This window comes from Volvox carteri (genome assembly GCF_000143455.1).
Source record: "Volvox carteri f. nagariensis unplaced genomic scaffold VOLCAscaffold_38, whole genome shotgun sequence".
Taxonomy (NCBI): Eukaryota; Viridiplantae; Chlorophyta; class Chlorophyceae; order Chlamydomonadales; family Volvocaceae; genus Volvox; species Volvox carteri.
The window spans coordinates 202,758-220,979 of record NW_003307581.1 but is presented as its reverse complement, the minus strand read 5'-3'; the positions used below and the strand labels follow the sequence as shown (position 1 = coordinate 220,979).

General features: G+C 59.4%; 2 protein-coding genes across 2 annotated transcripts; both read left to right on the top strand.

Moving 5' to 3' along the window:
• Positions 1-990: 990 nt before the first annotated feature.
• Positions 991-6,002, top strand: VOLCADRAFT_118458 (uncharacterized protein; the record flags this gene model as incomplete). Its single annotated transcript, XM_002953773.1, has 5 exons — positions 991-1,137; positions 1,374-1,562; positions 1,899-3,257; positions 3,741-5,316; positions 5,751-6,002. Coding segments are annotated over 5 exons (3,522 nt in total), but the record flags the coding sequence as incomplete, so codon positions are not given.
• Positions 6,003-8,200: 2,198 nt separating this feature from the next.
• On the top strand, positions 8,201-18,012 carry VOLCADRAFT_106097 (uncharacterized protein; the record flags this gene model as incomplete). Its single annotated transcript, XM_002953772.1, has 16 exons — positions 8,201-8,226; positions 8,933-9,023; positions 9,433-9,519; positions 10,101-10,292; positions 10,798-10,890; positions 11,390-11,569; positions 11,907-12,017; positions 12,410-12,532; positions 12,781-12,897; positions 13,435-14,172; positions 14,517-14,726; positions 16,258-16,406; positions 16,799-16,874; positions 17,242-17,362; positions 17,589-17,649; positions 17,943-18,012. Coding segments are annotated over 16 exons (2,445 nt in total), but the record flags the coding sequence as incomplete, so codon positions are not given.
• Between the last annotated feature and the right edge of the window lie 210 nt (positions 18,013-18,222).

Here is an 18,222-nt window from a genome sequence, read left to right as displayed (position 1 = left end):
CCAACAACCATCATGTTCGGTACGGCTTTACGGCTGTAGACTCTATCGGCCATCTATCAACTGGTAGAGCCGCTTTTGCACAATCAATACTGTTAACTGTACCCGAGTGGATGATTATGTTTTGCCATGCATCCATCACTTTTGCATAGTTAAAGCCGGAGACCTGTGCCGCTTTCCTGTGAAAACTGCACAAAACTAAGTTACGGAACCAGAATACTAGAAGTCCTTACCCGTGGCAACAGGAGGGACGTCGTCGCAGGAAGCAGGAGCTGATGGGCAAGCTCTAGACCACGCTGGGGCTCGCTTGCGGCGTGAGGCCGGCTGAGCAGCGTCCGCAAAGCTCATGGGGCCTCATAACAGCAGGAGCCGAAGTCGGAGCCCCAAGCGGCAGCGTAGAGACAGGCAAGAACCTTCGCGCCACAGCCCTTCCCTCGTCACTGCTAGCCTACATCTACCAACCATTATCACGTCCGGTTCCATAGGCGCATTATTAGTTCTCACCATTCTGCGCGCAGCGAGAACCCACAGGGCCGCTTACTTGCCACTAGCCCTTCCCCAGCACCTCACCCCAGTATTTGGACCGGCCGCCTTCCTTTTGCACCACAAATGGCTTACGATCTCTGCAAGACATGTGCGGGGAGGGTATTGATCAAATCAGCCGCCGCAGTCTTACCTGTGGAAGCGTTGCTGCACCAACACGTGCACCAACCAGGCAGCAACCCCACTGCCTTTCCCCGATGGCGGCCAGCACACGCACGCTCCTCCCCCCGCGATCGGTGTCCGCACCCCGCCAAGGTGCCTGTTTCACCCGGGCCGTCCGCCGGCCCCATTACCCCCCACATAGCACCGGGTACTCTGTATGTACTCTCGTCCCACCCAGCTCCCCTCACGTCCCAGCCCTCCTGTCCTCCACACTCCTCTCTCCTGCCCTCCACTTTCCGTTCCGTGACATACCCGGTACCTGTCATGCCCTGGCCCACTCTCTCTCAGGACCGGCAGCGGCAGTCCGCGGGGTCGGAGCCGCTCCCCCCCAGGGGCCAAGCAGCGCCGCTTCAGCAGCCGCAGTGCCAGTCGGAGCCGCTCCCCGCCTGGGACCGCTTACACAGGCGGCCGCCCCAACGGCTACTCGCCCACCAGGTAGGGCAGCGGGACGTGGGGCCCTCTGGGGAGGAAGGGGGAGGGCAGCTGGCTGGAGGTATAGCTTATTGGTGGCTGGCTGGCTGGTTGGATTGATGGCTGCCTCTTGGCGCCGTTGCCGCTTCTGCATCGTACCGCGTTACGTGTGCGTCGACTGCATCAAACCGTTGTCTACCTTTCTAATTTAGAGTTCACTGATATCTGGTGATGTGATGTGTCCTGATGATGTCATCCAGAGGTATTGCATATGGCGGAGTTGGAGGCGGAGTTGGAGGCGGGCGATTTGCTTCTGGCGGATCGGCGCCGGGAAGCGGCCGGGCGATGGTGGCGGGGCTGGCTGGCGGCAGCAATGGCGCCGCCTCTGCCGGCGCCGGGATGACTCCGCCGCCCTGGGTGTCAAATGCGAGACTGGCTCCCCAGGTCAGGTAAGTGGGGGCCCTGAAGGGGGCGACTGGGGGGCTCCTGAAGGGGGCCGGATATGTGTGGATTGTTTCGGCCTGCGGATGGTTTCGGAGATGGGGCCCGGCCAAAGGATGTGAAGGTTATGTGGAACAAGCAGAGTAGTCAAAGGAGGGGAGGAGCGGCGCACGGAGGGCCCCCACGACACGCATGCGGCGTGCGGCCACGGCAGGGGCACATGCAACTACACTTCTGAGCCGCTGCTTAAACCTCGCTGCTTCATTACTGTCTGCCCCTGACCGTGCTTTCGCACTTCATGCCTCAAACTGACCAACTAACCAACCGAACAATGAAACCGGCAGGATGGTGTTGGAGGGTCTGTACGGCCGCGGCAAGCTCGGCCCAACAGACTTGGAGTACGCCTGCATTGAATTCCTCGAGTTGCTGGGCCCTGTGGGCGGCATGGCCGTACTGGAGGAGTTCGCCTCCCTGGACTTCTTCCGAATCCGCAACCTCACCGCTTTTTTTATCGGCATCTGTAAGCGCGTGCAGGCGCGTGCGCCGCCGCCGCCGGGACGGCCGCTGCGCGGCCCCGACGGTGGCTCGCCGCCGCCCGGCGCCGGTGGTCTACGCGGCCGGACGATGAGTCGTGGAGGGGGCCCGGCGGCCGCTGCGGCCGGTGGGGCCGGCGGCGGCGGCGGCGGCAGTTCCACTGGCGGCCTTTCTGCGCGAGTGGTGAGTCGTAGCCCCGGGGCAGGGCCCGGTATGCGGCGTGCCAGCCCGCCGTTGCACTTTATGATGGAGGACGGCAGCCCGCCGCCACGGCGGTGGGTCAGTAAGAGTCCGCCGCCACGGCGATGGGTTAGCAAGAGCCCGCCGCCGCGCCGTTTTGAGAGCAAGAGTCCGCCGTTGCGTCGGTTCAACAGCAAGTCGCCGCCGCGCCGGCGATGGGTTAGTCGAAGTCCGCCGCTGCGGCGCTTCGAGAGCAAGAGTCCGCCGCCGCGACGGTGGGTGAGCCGCAGCCCGCCGCCGCGCCGCACCGGCGCCGGAAGCCGGAGCCCGCTGCAGCGGCGGTGGGTGAGCCGCAGCCCGCCGCCGCGACGGGCGACGAGCAGGAGTCCGCAGCGGCGGGGGCGGAGGGCTTCGGAGCAAGGGAATGCCGGGTCTCGGAGCCCTAGCTTAAGTCGGCAGCAGGCAACCCCCCTGCCGCCGCCAGAGCAGTCACAGCAACAGCTTCGCAGCCCGTCACCTCCGCCACCGCAGCAGCAGCAGCCGGCGCACAGCGCTGGCGGTAACCAGCCGCCGGCGGTGTTACCAGGTGCTAGCGCCGTCACTATGAGCACAAGCAGTCGTACATCTGCGTCGGCGAACGAGAGTGGCGGTGTCACCGCCGCAGCGGCCCTTCCATGGGACCGAGTTGGGGATTCAACTGTAGCGGCAGCGCCGCCGCCGCCGCCGCCGCCAGCAGCCCCGTTAGGGTCCTCATGGGGTGCGGAACGACCGGCTGGCTCGGACAGGCCGGATGTTGCCGCCGCCGCCGCCACAGGCACTGCGACCTCCGAAGCAACAGCCGCCGGCTATGGCGGTGGCGGTGGTGGTAGCGCGGGCTTCGGCGGCGGTACGGATGGGCCTGCCGGGCTGACGGGCGCTGTCGCCGCAAGCTCCTGTAGATGGGATGAAGGCTCCTGTCTGTTGGGAGGGCTGGCAGTCGCTAGCGAGAGGTGAGACGGAGTTGGGGGTGTTGCTGTGCGCCCGTGGAGGTGTTAAAGGAGGTGTGAAAGGGAAACGGAGCTGGGGGAGAGGGAGGGAGAAATGGCGCAACCTTTGGGTTGTTGATCTGAAGGAAAAGGGCGGGGGCATAAACAGGCGTGTATGGCACGGCGGCGCTTAACCCACTGCTTGTGCGATGTGAAACAGTGCTCCACGCTGCTGTACAAGCATATGCCAGTTTTCACTACCTATGTATGTATGTATGTGTGTACGACGCTGCTGCTCTCAGTGTCAACAAAGTGGGGGGTAAAGGTGGGGTGTCGACCTCCTGGGGTCCGTCATGAGTCTTAGGGTTTGGGTCACCCTGTACGGCACGGAAAGACGTGTACGGACTCAATGTGCGCATGTGCAGTTGTGCACGCACGTCACGCACCCGACTGCGCGTACGGCTGGCTGACCTACCTACCTACCGACTGACTGACTGACTGCTGCAGGTGCTCCGAAACGGCTGCCCCACCGGGCCACGTTGCCGCATTGGCAAAGCAACAACAGCAGCAGCAACACCTGCGGCGGCAACAAATATGGCAGCAGCAACAACAGCAACAACAGCAACAACAGCAACAACAGCAACAACAGCAACAACAGCAACAACAGCAACAGCAGCAGCAGCAACAACAACAGCAGCAGCAGCAGCAACAACAACAGCAAGCACATTTGCAGGGCCTACGGCACTCTTCGGCCGAGCACCCACTCGACTCAGCCCCCGGGGGCTCCATCTCGGTGCCCAGGCCATTGACCCCCGCGGCGGCAAGCTCCGCTGTACTGCAGGGAAGGCCCGCTCCAATACCAGGGCCCAGCCACGCGGCACCGGGCGTGCTGGCGGCAGCGGCGGCCCCACCTTCGAGACTAATATCTCCCCCGGCACCTGCGTACGGAGTTGGCCACGGGCAAGGTGGTTATGGCGGGTTACGAAGCCAACACAACAGTCAGCAGCACCATTCGGAGCTGCAGAATGGTGACAGGCCAGGGCGGCCTGGCGGCGGCGGCGCGACCGCGATGCCGTCGATATCGCCGGCGGTCGCCGGCCCTGCGCCGGCATCGTCTGGAACCTCCGGATCCGGAATCCGTGATACAGATTACGGCGGCGCCTCAACGGTGCCGGCGGCGGAACTATGGGGCGGGGGAAAGGACGGGCCCGCTGTCGGCGCCTCCAACGGCGCCGTACACTTGCCTGGCTTCGGCTCAAGCACCGCATCGGCTGCCGACGGCGCGCGGGCGTTTCCGTTCGGCGGTGAATTTAACGACGACGGCGGTGGCGGCGGAGACGGCGGAGATGCGGAGACGCTTCTCGAACCAGCGGCATTGCTCGACACCCGGCTAACCACGGCAGTCGCCACAGCGCTCCAAGGCGCTGCCGCCACTGTCGTGACCGGCAACGGCATCGGCGCCGCAGCTGCAGCTACCGCTGGCGGCGGCTCGTGTAGCGCTGCCGCCGGTACGGCACTCACCGCAGGGATCGCTTACGTACCGGAGCCTCCCGTACCTGTGGGAGCCTATCCGTTGGGCGGCTGGCTGGCGGCCGACGTGGCGGCGGCGACTGGAGGCCCCCGGCCCCGCAGATGCTCAGCAGCCAGTGGCAAGCCAGTTCCGTCGGGGCCGCCGCTCTGCGGAGCCCTCGTGCCGTACACGGAAACGAGGCACAAACAGGAGGAGAAGGGGGAGGACGAGGGAGTCCAGGCCGTCACAGCCTCGACGATGGAAGTGGAGGTGGAGATGTCGGAAGGGGGGGACGGCTGGCGTCTGGGTGCCCGTGGCGGCAGCGGCGAGGGCGGTGAAGACGGCAGTGGTGCTGCTGCCGGGCTGGGCGGCTGGGTGTTGGGGAGTATGTTGGCGCAAGCGTTGAGTGCGGCGGCAGCGGCGGCGGCCAGCGGCGGCAGCAGCGGCTGCGAGGGCGGCATATTACGACAGGCGGTGACGGAACACGTCAAGGAGGCGCTCAAACCCGCGTGGCGAGCTAACAAATTGACGAGGGAGACGTTCAAGGCGGTGGCGAAGAAGGCGGTAGACCGGGTAGGTGTCGACCCCCGTGTGTGTGCGCCATGACCCGTGGGTCAGTGTGTGCACCTCTGTAGGTCCTGTCGCGTGTGGATGCGGCGGGGCCTAAAGAGGATTGGCGCGAGCTCTAATCTACGACATGAGCCCGCTGGCCTGCGGAAGGGTCGTGCAGGGGCACACCTGGGAGATGCCTCCGAAGAGGGCGAAGGCAGGCAGGGAGGGAGGGAGGGTAACGTAGGTGCTAGCGGAGGATTAACTAACATGTCTTTAATCTGGCACAAGAATTTTTTTATGATAATCACCCGGCACAAGGTATTTCTTAGTAGCAGCTGGCCTCGGGGCGCGGGCGTCTGCACCATGTATCCTAGCCATTGCCGTGCGCGGCTGCCGTCATGCACGGACTGCACAACCACCATCCCCTTCTTGTCGTGCTGTCTTCCGCTGCGCAGGTTCTTGTGACGCTACCAAACAACGGCGTAGGTAGTTTGTACGACTGCCCTGCGACTGTTGCCACATTTTTCAGCGATGCGCGGCGCGAGGGCATCAGCAGACTGGTGGATGCGCTGTTGCTACGGCTCGTGTCGGGACATGTGACGGCGACGGCGGCGGTGCCGGCGACATCGGCAGCGGCGCCGCTGCCGGCGGCGGGGGGCGGCGCGTCAAGCGCTGATTGCGCTGTGGAATGTCATGGAGCGTCATGATCACCGCGATCCGGCTTAACGTTTATTCGCGCCTGGAGCTGCTGCCGGGGTGTGGCCAGTGCCGCGGCATCGTTCCTGCGTCGCTCGCTCAGCGCTGTGAGGCTTACTCCCAACCCCCAACTGCCATCCACCATGTCGTCCTCCTGATTTGGAGAACAATAGTAACAGTAACAATAACAACAGCAACAACAACAACAGCAACAATAGCAGCAATAACAATGATAATGGTGTCCGGGCGGTCGCGCAATACGATGCTGAATGCCAGCTCGCATCGCAGCTGGATGACCGGTGCAACAGCACCACGAGAACGAGCGGGAGGGCGTTGCGGGAGGGCGCCTTTCGAAGGGTCAGGCGGCAGAGAGTTACGATTATTAGAGGAAACGAACGATTTTATTTAAATGAACGGAGTCACTTGCATTGTGTGCGCTTGTCCCGTCTTTCTGTTTGCTCCGCATGTTCCCCAGCCACAGGTGTTTGGGGTTGTGCGGTATGTGGCTTGATCGTGTATCCGATGTGCATGTGTGCGGATGCGCCTTGCGGGGCTGTGTGCGGCATTTGGTGGTCTTGGTCTTGTGGTGGTTTCCATGGGGCTCCCCATGTCAACATGTTCAGGGGGGCCTTCTGCTCGTCCCATCGTCCCGCACAGGCGAGATGGTTTTCTAATGGGAGGTACAAACTTGTGTTGTACACTGGCATGCAATGATTTCATGTCGTGTGATCCCGGGGGAATTTCGTGAGTAGCGTTAGCATAGACCGTTTCGTGGCGGTGCGCTGGCTGAATTGCATTGATAATGATGTCGTTGGTCTATAGGATGGGACTGGTGCGCTACGTGGCTCTCTGCTGCGGTGCTCTGTTGCCCAGTCATTTACCGTTTCCAAACGCTCCCGCGGGTTTTGTTGGACATGCTTGTGATGACTACTCGCCGAGTTGAGCCCTGGAGGATCTTTGGCGGAGCTTCGCAAGTTCTCCAGAAACTTCCGAGGCTACGGATTAGCGGTTGGCCTCTAGGCTACTATAACTACTTCTGCTCGCTGCGTGACGGAGATGTGCATATATCTGAGCGTCCAGGTCTACGTCTACGTTTCCGGCGCGAACGAAGTGAAACTGGTTGGAGTCCATTTTCCTCCTCAGTCACGAATTGAAGTAGTACCGGAAAGGTGTGGTGTGAGCGCTTATGACGTCTTCTAAGGAAAGAAATGATTGCCTTGTCGTTGCTCTTAACTAACTCCTAACGACTGACGTGCTAAGGAGTCCGGTTTTGCATGTGGAGTTCGGGATTTAAGTTACACCGTCGCGCCAGCAGGAGAGGTCACTGATACTTCGGCTTATGCTTCTGTCTATTTTGAACATTACCTAGCCAGCCAGCTTTTTTGCTTTCGGTAGATTGCATCGGTGTAAATCTCGAACCTCTGCTCATGGAGCTACACGCGATCAAATGGAATGCGGCTTCTCAGCAGAAGTTTCATGTAGCGGCACGCATGTTAAGAGAACGCAGCGTTGTCCGTCTATTCATCAACTGCAAGGAACCCTCTTCTACAGTGGCTCAACCCCACCACATCAAGCTTGGTTTTTGCTACGGCTGCTTGCAACTCGAAAAAAGATTTACCGTCAATCGAAGTAGAAATTAGAGGAGCCGGCAGCATGAGCTCGCTGGCTAGCTTGGATCAGTGCATACACATGGGTCAAACCCACATAGCCCCTTGCCTCGCCTGAAGCCTATAACCCCTCACGACGTTGCGAGCTTCAAGACCCAGATTGCAGGCATATGCAAAAGATGTTACGGATGATTCGGGCTTCAGAAATTTTCATGTGAGCAGGAATCAGCATCCCATATGCTGGACTCGGCAAAGGAGGCCATCAGCTCAACTTCAAGCCTTTGGCCGTTGCCTGAAGTCAACAGCCCGCAGCCCAAGACAAGTTTGATAGAAGAGACGGTAGCTTTTATTCATAACTATATTCACGATTGATTACCTGCTGAGCTCATGTATCTTGAATACTGCCGCAAGGTGGTTATTCGCAGCATCGGTCAACGGGGCCCTGCTGTGGCCAAATTTATAGCCTTAACTAAACACTTATTGCAACTTGGATTGGTATTGAGCTAGGCGTTACAGGGTGCCTGGTTAACCAATAACCATTAACGTACGGCGTTCATTCGCAAGAACCTCTTCGCAGGCCTATCACGATTATAGCGGAAAATATGCATAAACATCATCTGCACCTAAGGTCTGTATTTCATAACTATCTGCGCAACCGGCGTTTACTTACGGTGCCCTTAGAATTTGCAAATAAACTAAAGCTGTTCGACCCAAATCGATTCGCTCATATTTTTGTCCTTAGATGTTCTTGCTGTAATCAGACATATACAAGCTTTCTGCGGGCATGATTGACATACGTCTGAATGTTTTTGTCGCGGTTAGCATTCTCAAGCTTTGAGAGTTAACTGTAATTTTATAACAGTAACCTGGTATACCTAGCTTTTTGCCTGGCCGCGGCTGGGCGCACTTCAGCAGTGGCGCACAGGAGCCCAACGAGTATAACATAACGGAGGCTTACAGATGGTGAAGGCCGGGAAGAAAGTTAAGGGAGCCTCAAAGGTAGGCTTCTATGGAGGCGCCTTGCATGTCAGGTCATCGTTGTATCCCGGTGCACGCCTCGCGGAGCAAAGACATCGGAAATGCATTCATAGGTTTAAGATCTTGCACCTATCCAAATCACAACTGAGGATGCACGCGACCGGAGGATTCACCTGGTCGAGAGCATTGACACACACGAGTACGGCACTTGGCGCCCGCATTGTCCTCCGTGCGTGCTTCCGCACACCCACAGACGCCGTAAATCGCGTCCCCCACTTCACCTCAGTACGCATCCTTGCTAGTGTGGATGGCGGTGACGGGGCCAGTCCCTGGAGACCTCGTCTCCCTGCCCACAGCCCCTGCCCTATGCGGACGGGGGCATCGCTCTGTCCGTCATGCACGCGCCCTCGCGCGTATGACCCACACCCGCATCCGGAGACACTGCACGTGCGCTGTCGTGCAGCATTCCACCCGGGGCCCTCATCAGCATCCCCAATTAGGCCTGACTGGCCCCCCCTCCAACACATCCGCATACCAGCATTCTTTGCACCACAACACCTTTAGAGCGGAGCCGCGGCACCGGCTTCCCTGCCCCTAGAAAACCCTAGGACAAGAACCATTTCGTTGGCCAGCCTCACATCAAAGTGGGGTAGGCGGACGAACAGGAGCAGCGGCAACACCATGAAGAGGAAGAGGAGGGCCAGGCAGCTTAGCAGGCAGGGCGGCTAGGGAACCAGCTAATTTACCATGCCCGACAATCTCCCAGGCGTCCCCATCATCTTCGCCATCATCATCACCATCATCATCACCACCATGAGCCCTCCCCGGTCCCTGGCCCCGCCCCCGTCGCTGCCAGGTCCGTGAGAATGAGACAGAGGAGGAGCGGCGGATTCGTCTGGAGATGGAGGCGCTGGCGGCGGACGAGGCGGAGCGGAGAGCGCAGGTACGACGACAACAACCAGGCTACTGACCACCACCACCCCGCGGCTAGGTCACCAGAAATGCGTGGAGGGATCGGGGGTTGGGGATTGGGATTAAGGTGGGACGGACGAGCTTATCACTCTGTGACTCTGGCGCGGACCCGACCGCCCTCAAAGCGACGGCTGCAATGCTCCCAGTGGGCTGAGGGACGTAGTCTGTTTCGGTGCGCAGGTGTGGGTGGGGGTGGGGGTGACGGAGGTGCTTGGATTTGGGTCTTGGATTTGGATTTGGATTTGTGTCCGAGTTGGGAATGAGGATTTGGCGGGGCGTGGATCAGTTGGGTGAGCGTGGTTACGGACGGTTGGGCCACAGCGCAATGACGGGGGTGCAGTAGCAGCAGCAGCGATTCAGTGTAATGGACGAGCGAGGTAACCGTGCAAGGTCGGTACGGCACGGCAGCAAGGTGCCTTATTGGACGGGATTTGTCCGGAACACCATGACCCGCACACATACATACATAAATACATACATTCATACAGACAGACAGCAGACGCCTTGACACCATCCCCTCCACCCGGACACCACCTGTATCTGCCTCCGCAGGAAGCAGCTCGCGTGGCGCTGCGTGAGCGGCAGCTCCGCGAGCAGCGTTACGCGCACCTGAACGGCATCAAGATCCACAACCAGTGGCGCAAGATCATGCGGATGGCCAAGGTGGAGGAGCTGCGGAGGGAGATCGAGATCTTGAGTCAGAACCACGAGCGGGAGGTGGACCGGAAGGATGCCATCATGCAGGTGCGGAGAGGAGGGAGGAGGGAGGAAGGAGGGGGGAGGGGGGAGGGGGGAAGGAGGAAGGGGGGAGGAGGAGGGGGGAGGGGGGAGGGGGGTAGAGGCGGATCACTGGGATCATACGTGTTGTGTATAATTTACCTGTGCGTGCCTGTGTGAATGTGCGCCTGTGTGAACGTATGTGTGTGTGCATGTGTGCCTACGTGTTGGGTGTCGGGGGAGGAATACAAAGTGAATCGTAGGGGTGTGCGTGCGTGCGCATGTATGTATATGCGTGTATGTGGTAGTGGGGCGAGCTTTGAAGAGGCGGCGGCTAGGTAGGAATCGGGGGGGGAGCTCTTGACTGGGCTGGAGCGGGGCCAGCCCTGCTGCTGCTGCTGCTGCTGCTGCCATCGGCAGATATTTCTTTATTTTTTGATGCATTCTACCATTTGCACTATGTAATCCTAATCAAAATTTCCTTCTTTATTTTTGACCTCCGTCCCTCTCCCTCCCGCCCCGCACTCGACAGATGTTGGATCGCGACCTCGAGGAGGCCGAGGAGCAGTACAGCCTCGCAGTGCGGTCACACATGCTGGTGGTGGACAACTTGCTGGACCTGCAGGTACGTGCTGCTGTATACAACGTACATCGCGGTGCAGCTGTGCAAGGCCACGGTGCTGCTGTCGCCGCTACCGCTGCTGTGTTTGCCTGCATGCAGAGAACCTCCACCCCCCGACCTCCGTTTCCCCCCTCCCTCCCTCCTCTCGCGTCACTCGGCTCCTCAATTGTTTATCTTGCGTTGTTCTTTTCCGTTCAAACCCTACAAACCCCATAAACGATTATTGTTTTGGGGGGTATGTTATGTTTGGGATATGTTGGGCACGACCTGGCCCCTCCTGTGTGGACACCACCGTCAGTTTCGCTGTGTCGCCGTTTCCTTGTCGGGTGGGGATAACACTCCCACTCACCCCTCCGTAACCCACCCATGTACCGGCGGACACCCCCCCCCACACACACATCTTGGGTCAGTCCTGCTTCTTGTGCACTCTTTCCTTGGCAGCAGCTTCACTCGTTCATGGTTCGTCTTTCCCCCCCCCCCATCCACACATCCTGGCCCCCAGTACCAACGCATGCGGGCACTGGAGGCAGAGTTCGCCGCCGATCTTCGTTATTTGGAGGACGAGTTTGAGACGGAGCGTACGGAGATTGTCAACGCGCATACCCGGCAACGCAAGGACATGGGCGACATGATCGCGGCCATGGAGGGCGAGTTCGCGGACGCGGAGGCGGAGCTGCGGCAGGTGGGGTGGTGTGGGGTGCTGCGGTGTGGGGGGTAGGATGGGGTGGGGTGGGTGACATTGGTGTTGTTGTCCGGCCGCTAAGCAACTTTGCAGTACTCTTCCAAACCGACTTTCAAAGCTGACAGCAGGAGTGTCGAGCAGGAGTCTAAGCGTGGGGGTCAGCAGGCCTTCGCAAGCAGCAGCAGCAGCATAAATAGCAGCAACAGTAGTAACAGCAGCAGTATTAGCAGCCGTAGCAGCAGCAGCATGCACAGCCAACGCATCCACCCCCTCCCCAAGTCCCCCAACCACCCCCAAACCTCACGCACCCACCCACCCCCCCGCAACCCCCCCGCAGGAGTACGAGGCCCAGCGGGAGGAGATTAAGAACCGCAACAGCGAGGAGTACAACGTGCTCAAGATCCAGTTGGAGGGGATCATTGAGGAGCTGGAGAAGAGCTTTGAGCTGGTGGGGAGGAGGGGAGGGTGCTGCGGCAGGGTTTCCGCGGGGTTCCGGACTGTGGGTTCTGTGTGCGGCTCCTAGCTGCTTGGCGGGCCCGGTACGTTGTCCATTACCCTCTTCGGTCCAGCACCCGCGCAACCGCCCACCCGCGCATCCATCAGGGTGGGGTGGCCACCAGTGGACATCCGTCACGCCACCCAGGCTGCCGCCGCCTACTCTGGAATATGACGGCGTTCATATCGCCGAACCGCACAGTTCAAAAACAGCCACACCTGCATATGCATGTGCATGTGCATTTGAAGTTAACTTGCGTTCTATGTAGAGCCCGCTCATCTAGCCGGCATTCGCGGTTTCGCATTCACGTCATCGTTTTCTTCCTCCTTCCCCGGACCCGGTAGGCCCACCGCGCATACCTGGAGAGTACGGAACACCGAACAAACACATTCCGTACACTCACGAAGGATGACGCCAAAGCGGCACTCAAGATCGAGCGACAGATGCGGAAGTTGGTTCGCCTGCAGGTGGGGCCTTATTCCCGTGAGTGTCTGTATGTCTGTGTGTCTGTATGTTCATGTGTGTATATATGTTTATGTGTGCATATATGCACACACCTGGGCCTGTGTGGGCCCCCCCCCCCCCCCCACTGATCTGGGCGAGTGGGCGGAACAAAAAAGGGGGTTACATCTCCGGTTCTTACGCCTCCTTGTTGCCTTCCGTCCCTCTCTGCTCTTATCTGTTCTATCTGTCTTGTGTGTTGATGTCTGTGCAGGAGGCTCTGCAGCACTGGCGAACCAAGATCGCCACTAATGCCCGCGAGTGGGAGGAACGCAACCGGGCGCTTCGCAATGAGAAGGAGATCATGGCGCGACACTACGCCAAGCTCAAGGTACGCGAGATGGCGGCGGTGGGGCCCCGGATGGAGGGGGTTGCATGTGCGGGTATTGTGTGTGGAAGGGGACCCGGTGTCTGGGGTGGTCGGCTGTGTTTGTCGGGGGCGGGGCTCCGGCAGGCGGTTGCAGGGAGAGGAGAGGGGCAGGGGGAACACAGGTTCCTGCCTCCGCCAAATTGTTGTTACTGTTCTTCCAGGTATCCGGATCTTTTCCTGCAAGCCGGGTTCCGGAACTTTCTTTCATTCATCATTTCTTTATTTATTTATTTCGGTCAAAAAAAGGGAAATCAAGTCCACCTGATCCTGCATTGCGAACATGGAAGCACTGCACATCGAGGTAGCTCGTGGGTCCGCCACAAAGGGGACGGATGGGGAGGGGTGGATTTTAGGACGCTTGCCGACCGCCCTCCACATTGGGGGGGAGTGTATCTGCTGGCGTGTGTAGGAATAAAATACCACAATATTAATTTTAGTTGAGAGTCATTACTCTCCGCACCTCACCTCCCTGCGCCCCGACGTTCCACTGCCCCGCAGTCGAGCATGGACGCGTTCAGGTCTGGCCAGGCAGAGCGCCTGAAGCAGCTGTCCCTGGCCTCGTCTGCCTCCATGGATTCACTCCGCGGCAAACTCGCGCTGGCGGAGAATATATTCAAACTGGCGGAGCTGGCCAGGAAGTACGAGACGGAGCAAGAGAAGGTGTTGCCGTTCTGGTCGCCCACGGAGGCGGTACAGGGCCCTGCCGCCGCCGCGACGGAGGCCGAGGCAACGGCGACGGCGACGGGGGTTGATGCCGCCGCCGCTGCTGCGTCGGGCGGCGGCGCCGCGGCAGCGACGGAGGCGGCGGAGCTCGGCGACGAGCCGTCGGCTGCGCAGCTGGGCGAGCTAGGCCTGCGGCCGCCGCCGCTGCCGGAGGACGCAGCCGGTGCCGCTAGCGGTAGCGGCAAAGCCACTGCCGGCGCCAGCGGCCGTGGTGCCGGTGCACCGCCCTCCTCCGCCGCGTCCACCGCCAACAAGCCGCGTTTCAGCAGCTTTGGGTTGGATCCAACTTCAGGCAAGGAGGTGGAGGAGTGGGACTACCTTAACCGCTTTTTCAAGCGCTACAATAAGGCCCTCCTGGACAAGGCCGCCATCGACAAGGAGAAGGCCCGCCTGGAGCGGGAGAACGCCGACCTTCGTTCCATTCTGAAACAGTACCTCGACGGCATCTCGGTCAACGATGACGTGCTTAATAACCCGGTCAACCCTTTGCTGGTCGTCAACAACCGCCTTCAGGTACGGCAGGTTAGGTGTGTTGGCGTTTGCCGATATATGTAAGATGTGCTGGCAGCGGCTGCGGTCATTTCCGCTGGCGGCCCCCCGGAAGGATTTCCCCCCTAGGAGCTCGAGAATGTTTCGCCTTTCGCCTGCCTTCCCCGCGCTGAGAGGAGGCCTCTTACCGCACCTAGGTGGTGACGTCCACTGGGGGCATTGCGGGTTTTCCCTCTTTGCTCGTTTTCCGTGTTTCCACCTAATCCATCAACGTCCCCCAAGTCTGCGTGCGGTAAAGCTTGACCATGCACCGGCGGCGACACTCAACCTAACGGAACCCAACCTGACCGGGCCGTGTTCCGGCGCAGATAACGCTCACGGAGCGCAACAAGGCACGGGCCGCCGCCCTGGCGCAGCGTGCAGCTGGCGCCGCCGCCGCTGGCGCCGGGCCGGGCAGCATGTCGGCTGTGGGGCTGGGGGCCGCCGTCACGGCCAGCCTCAAGCAGGCTCAACAACAACAGCAACAGCAAGGTGTTGCGCAGCAGAAGCAGCTTGTGGAGGTCAAGGCCGTCTCGCGGGTTGGGTAGCCCTTGCGCCCTGGCTCCGGGATTGTCGTGTGGGATGGAAGGCGTCGGCTTTTTTGGCTGCAGTCCGGAAAAAGGAAGGAAAACAGGGAACGGCGGGTAAAGGGAAGGCCGTGTGCGTGGGGGGAAAGAGGCGGAGTCATGGGAACATGCGGGTTTTGGAGGGTGATTGCCTAGTGGGGGTTTAAGCTGTGCTGACCGAGATGTTGTGTTGGGGTGATGGTTAAGAACTTGACCCCGCTCTTTGGGTAGGAGAGTTCGACTTCAGCGAGTTTGACTTCAGGCCCAGGGGCCTGTAAGGTCTAGGGAGGGCGGTGCGGCGGCTTGTGGGCGAAGAAAGGGGCTGTGTATAGCCTCTGCTAGGGAGGCTGGGGGCGGAAGGGCAGAGTTCAAGTTAAATTCATGTTAAGTCAGATCCTTCCGCTGAGCGTGTTGCGATTATGTATGTGTGATTTGTCTGTTTTGTGTGTAATGTCGAGTTACCCAGGAAAGTTGGTAAGTTGTTGCGGAAACCATGCGTGTGTGTAGTTGGGCTTGGCCCTTTGGGAGGGTTGCGAGAGGCAAAGCCGCCAACCCTTGCACGGATGAACGCATGTGCGCATATGCACAAGTTTACGAATTGGAGCGGTGGCAGTCGTTGATCAAGCATTACGTGACGGCGCAGGGATTTATGCTGGCGCGGAATGTTGACAGCAGACGTGCAGTAGGCTACCCTGCCGCAAATACCCTCAGTTACCACACAATTATAGACGAGACGTTTAGCTGTTATGGACTCTTACATGGGTTGAGCTTTTGGGGGTTCTGGCTACGGCTTTTCGCGCTACGCTGCTAATCGTCCTGCTGGGAGAATTCTGCCGCGTAGAATTCCCTACTGGAGGGTTGCAGGAAGCGCGTCCCTAACTGCAAGTGGCTGCGGTGATGCTCCCTAAGCCTCCGTGGGCCATCAAATCCAACAACACAATGCTTGGACATCAGTCTGCAAGGATCTTTAATTTGTACCACCTTATATGCAGAACCAAAGTCGAGTCACTGAATCTACATCCTGCCAAGTTTGCAGCAGAAAAGCATGAGACAAATTATTAATAATACAGGGCCGTCGAACGGTTGCCCAGCAACTGAACGTCACCCTATTATACAAGCTCACGTTTCTGATTCTCGCAAAAACGTCCGGGTAGTTGGGTTTACCGTGTAACTACTTATCATTTGCGCAATGTCTGTGCTTCAAGTGGCTGCCTGCGCACGCCGTTTGCGAGGAACGACAAACCATGGACTTATCGAATCATTACTTTGTAGACTCCTTGAAACGGACGTCCAAGATCGGCCTGGATCCGTGCCACAACAGTCTTCCGATGGAATTGCGAGCACATCCGGTCGCAGCGAGATGCTCACATTACCCATTTCACTGAAATCCGAACGAATGGTGGGTTTCGGGCTCCATATTATACAACACTTTACGTAGCAGCAGGCCCGCCCTAATTTGCATACTTTCCCCTCTCCGAAAACTGATGAACGCCCGGCTCCCCAGATGTCAACACACGCACCGCCAGGCAGCACAGGTCCGCCTGCCTCCAACTGGCTGATGCGGAAACTTCCAACCAAGCTTGTGCCGTACGCGCAGCTGATGCGACTTGACAAACCCATTGGCACCTGGCTGCTGGCGTTGCCGTGTTTCTGGTGTGTCCCCCCCGCGCCCAGCTTCCCCACTCGTGCCCCATCCTATCCCACAACACTCGTTCCACACGCACACTATCCTATCCACATGCGCTGCATGTACACAGCACGTAAGCCAAACCCTAGTCAACACACCCAGGGCTGCAGCTCTGATGCAACATACGCCCGCGCGTACCCCAATACCCCCTCCCCTCCCCCTCCCCTATCTCATGTGCGTGTGCTCACTCCAGCAGGGCGCCCTCTGTTTTCCCTTGCATTTCGCCGGGCAGGCAAGGAGCCTCCCTCTCTCCCCGCACATTCGCGATTACCTACATGCCGGCCGCCTGGCTACCTGCCCCCTAACGCACCCACCCACCTACCTACCTACTCCACCCACCCACCCACCCACCTAACAGGTCTATTGGGTTGGCCACACCCCCGGGTCACCTGCCCGACCCCCTCATCCTGACACTCTTCGGAACGGGGGCAGTGGTGAGGTCGAGGTACATCGCGTGGGGAATGGAGTGATTGCGGCAGTAGGTACCCGTATTTGCTGTAGGGGAATGGCCTGACCAGGCAATGCCTGGTTACAGCGCCAATTTCCCCCGGGGGTAGCAGATACATACCCGGGACCGGGGCATCCATCAGGTTGCGGAAAACAGAAGCTCCCGGAGGAGCGCACATTTGCAGGGGTGCTTCCCCCTTTCCATTGCTTTGGGTGGAGGGGGTAAAGGATGCTGCTGCTGCTGCTGATGGTGATGATGATGATGATGATAATGATGATGATCGCTAGCCGTCCCATTTCCCAACCACTTCAACTAACTTGCCGTTGCAACTTCATATTCTTAACCACCTGCAGCTCCTCAGAGGCGCCGGTTGCACCGTCAACGACCTCTGGGACAGGGACCTTGACAAACGGGTGGATCGAACCAAGGGTCGCCCGCTGGCCGCGGGAACTCTGACTCCAAGGGATGCCATAGGTAAGGGGGTTTGAAGGCTCAAAGCGGTTTTTTTAAATCTGTATATTATCAGGGGGGGGAGGGGGACGGAGGAAGGGAGGAGGGAAGGGTGCGTCTTCAGGGGTTCGCCAACGGGATCCGGAGCATAGCGGTCGATGTCTTAGCGGTCGAACTACCTCCCGCTCGATGTCTTATGTCGAAGACGTTACGTTGCATTTGACGTGACAGTGTGCTGTGTGGAGCGCAGGGCTGTTGGCGCTACAGCTGTCCCTCGGATTAGTGATATTGCTGCAGCTCAATGACTTCAGGTGGGCCGGAAAGGGGGAAGGGGGCCGAGGGCGGGGGTGGAGGGGTTGGTGGTTGGTGGTTGGTGAAGAGGAGGCACTTACTGCCTATCATGGCTCTGTGCATGCGCGTCTCCGCACATGGAGCTGCACACGTGCAGGTGTGCGGAAATTGAAGCTTAAGTGGCTCGCCCGGCACCGCGCACCGGAAATAATCCGTCATCACCGTCGCCTTCACCTTTGCGCATTCTCTCAGCAGCTTCCCGAATGCAAACCCTAGTGTACGGCGTTCTTATGTTCCGTTTCGGCCCCCGCAGCAAGGTCCTGGGAGCTTCCTCTCTGTTGCTGGTGGGGACGTACCCCCTGATGAAGAGGATCACGTACTGGGTGAGTTGGTCGGTTTCGGGGCCGACATTCCTGCTCTTTCAGGGCGTCACAATCCCTTGTGTGTGTTTGTGTTTGTGTGTGTTTGTGTGTGTCTGTCAGGACAGCAGTACGCGCAGGAGCCGCCCTTGTGTGTGCGGCACCCATTCACACTGCGGCTCAAGTACCTCTTATACCGGGTATCCGTGTACCTACATTTGCCATTGTATGGGG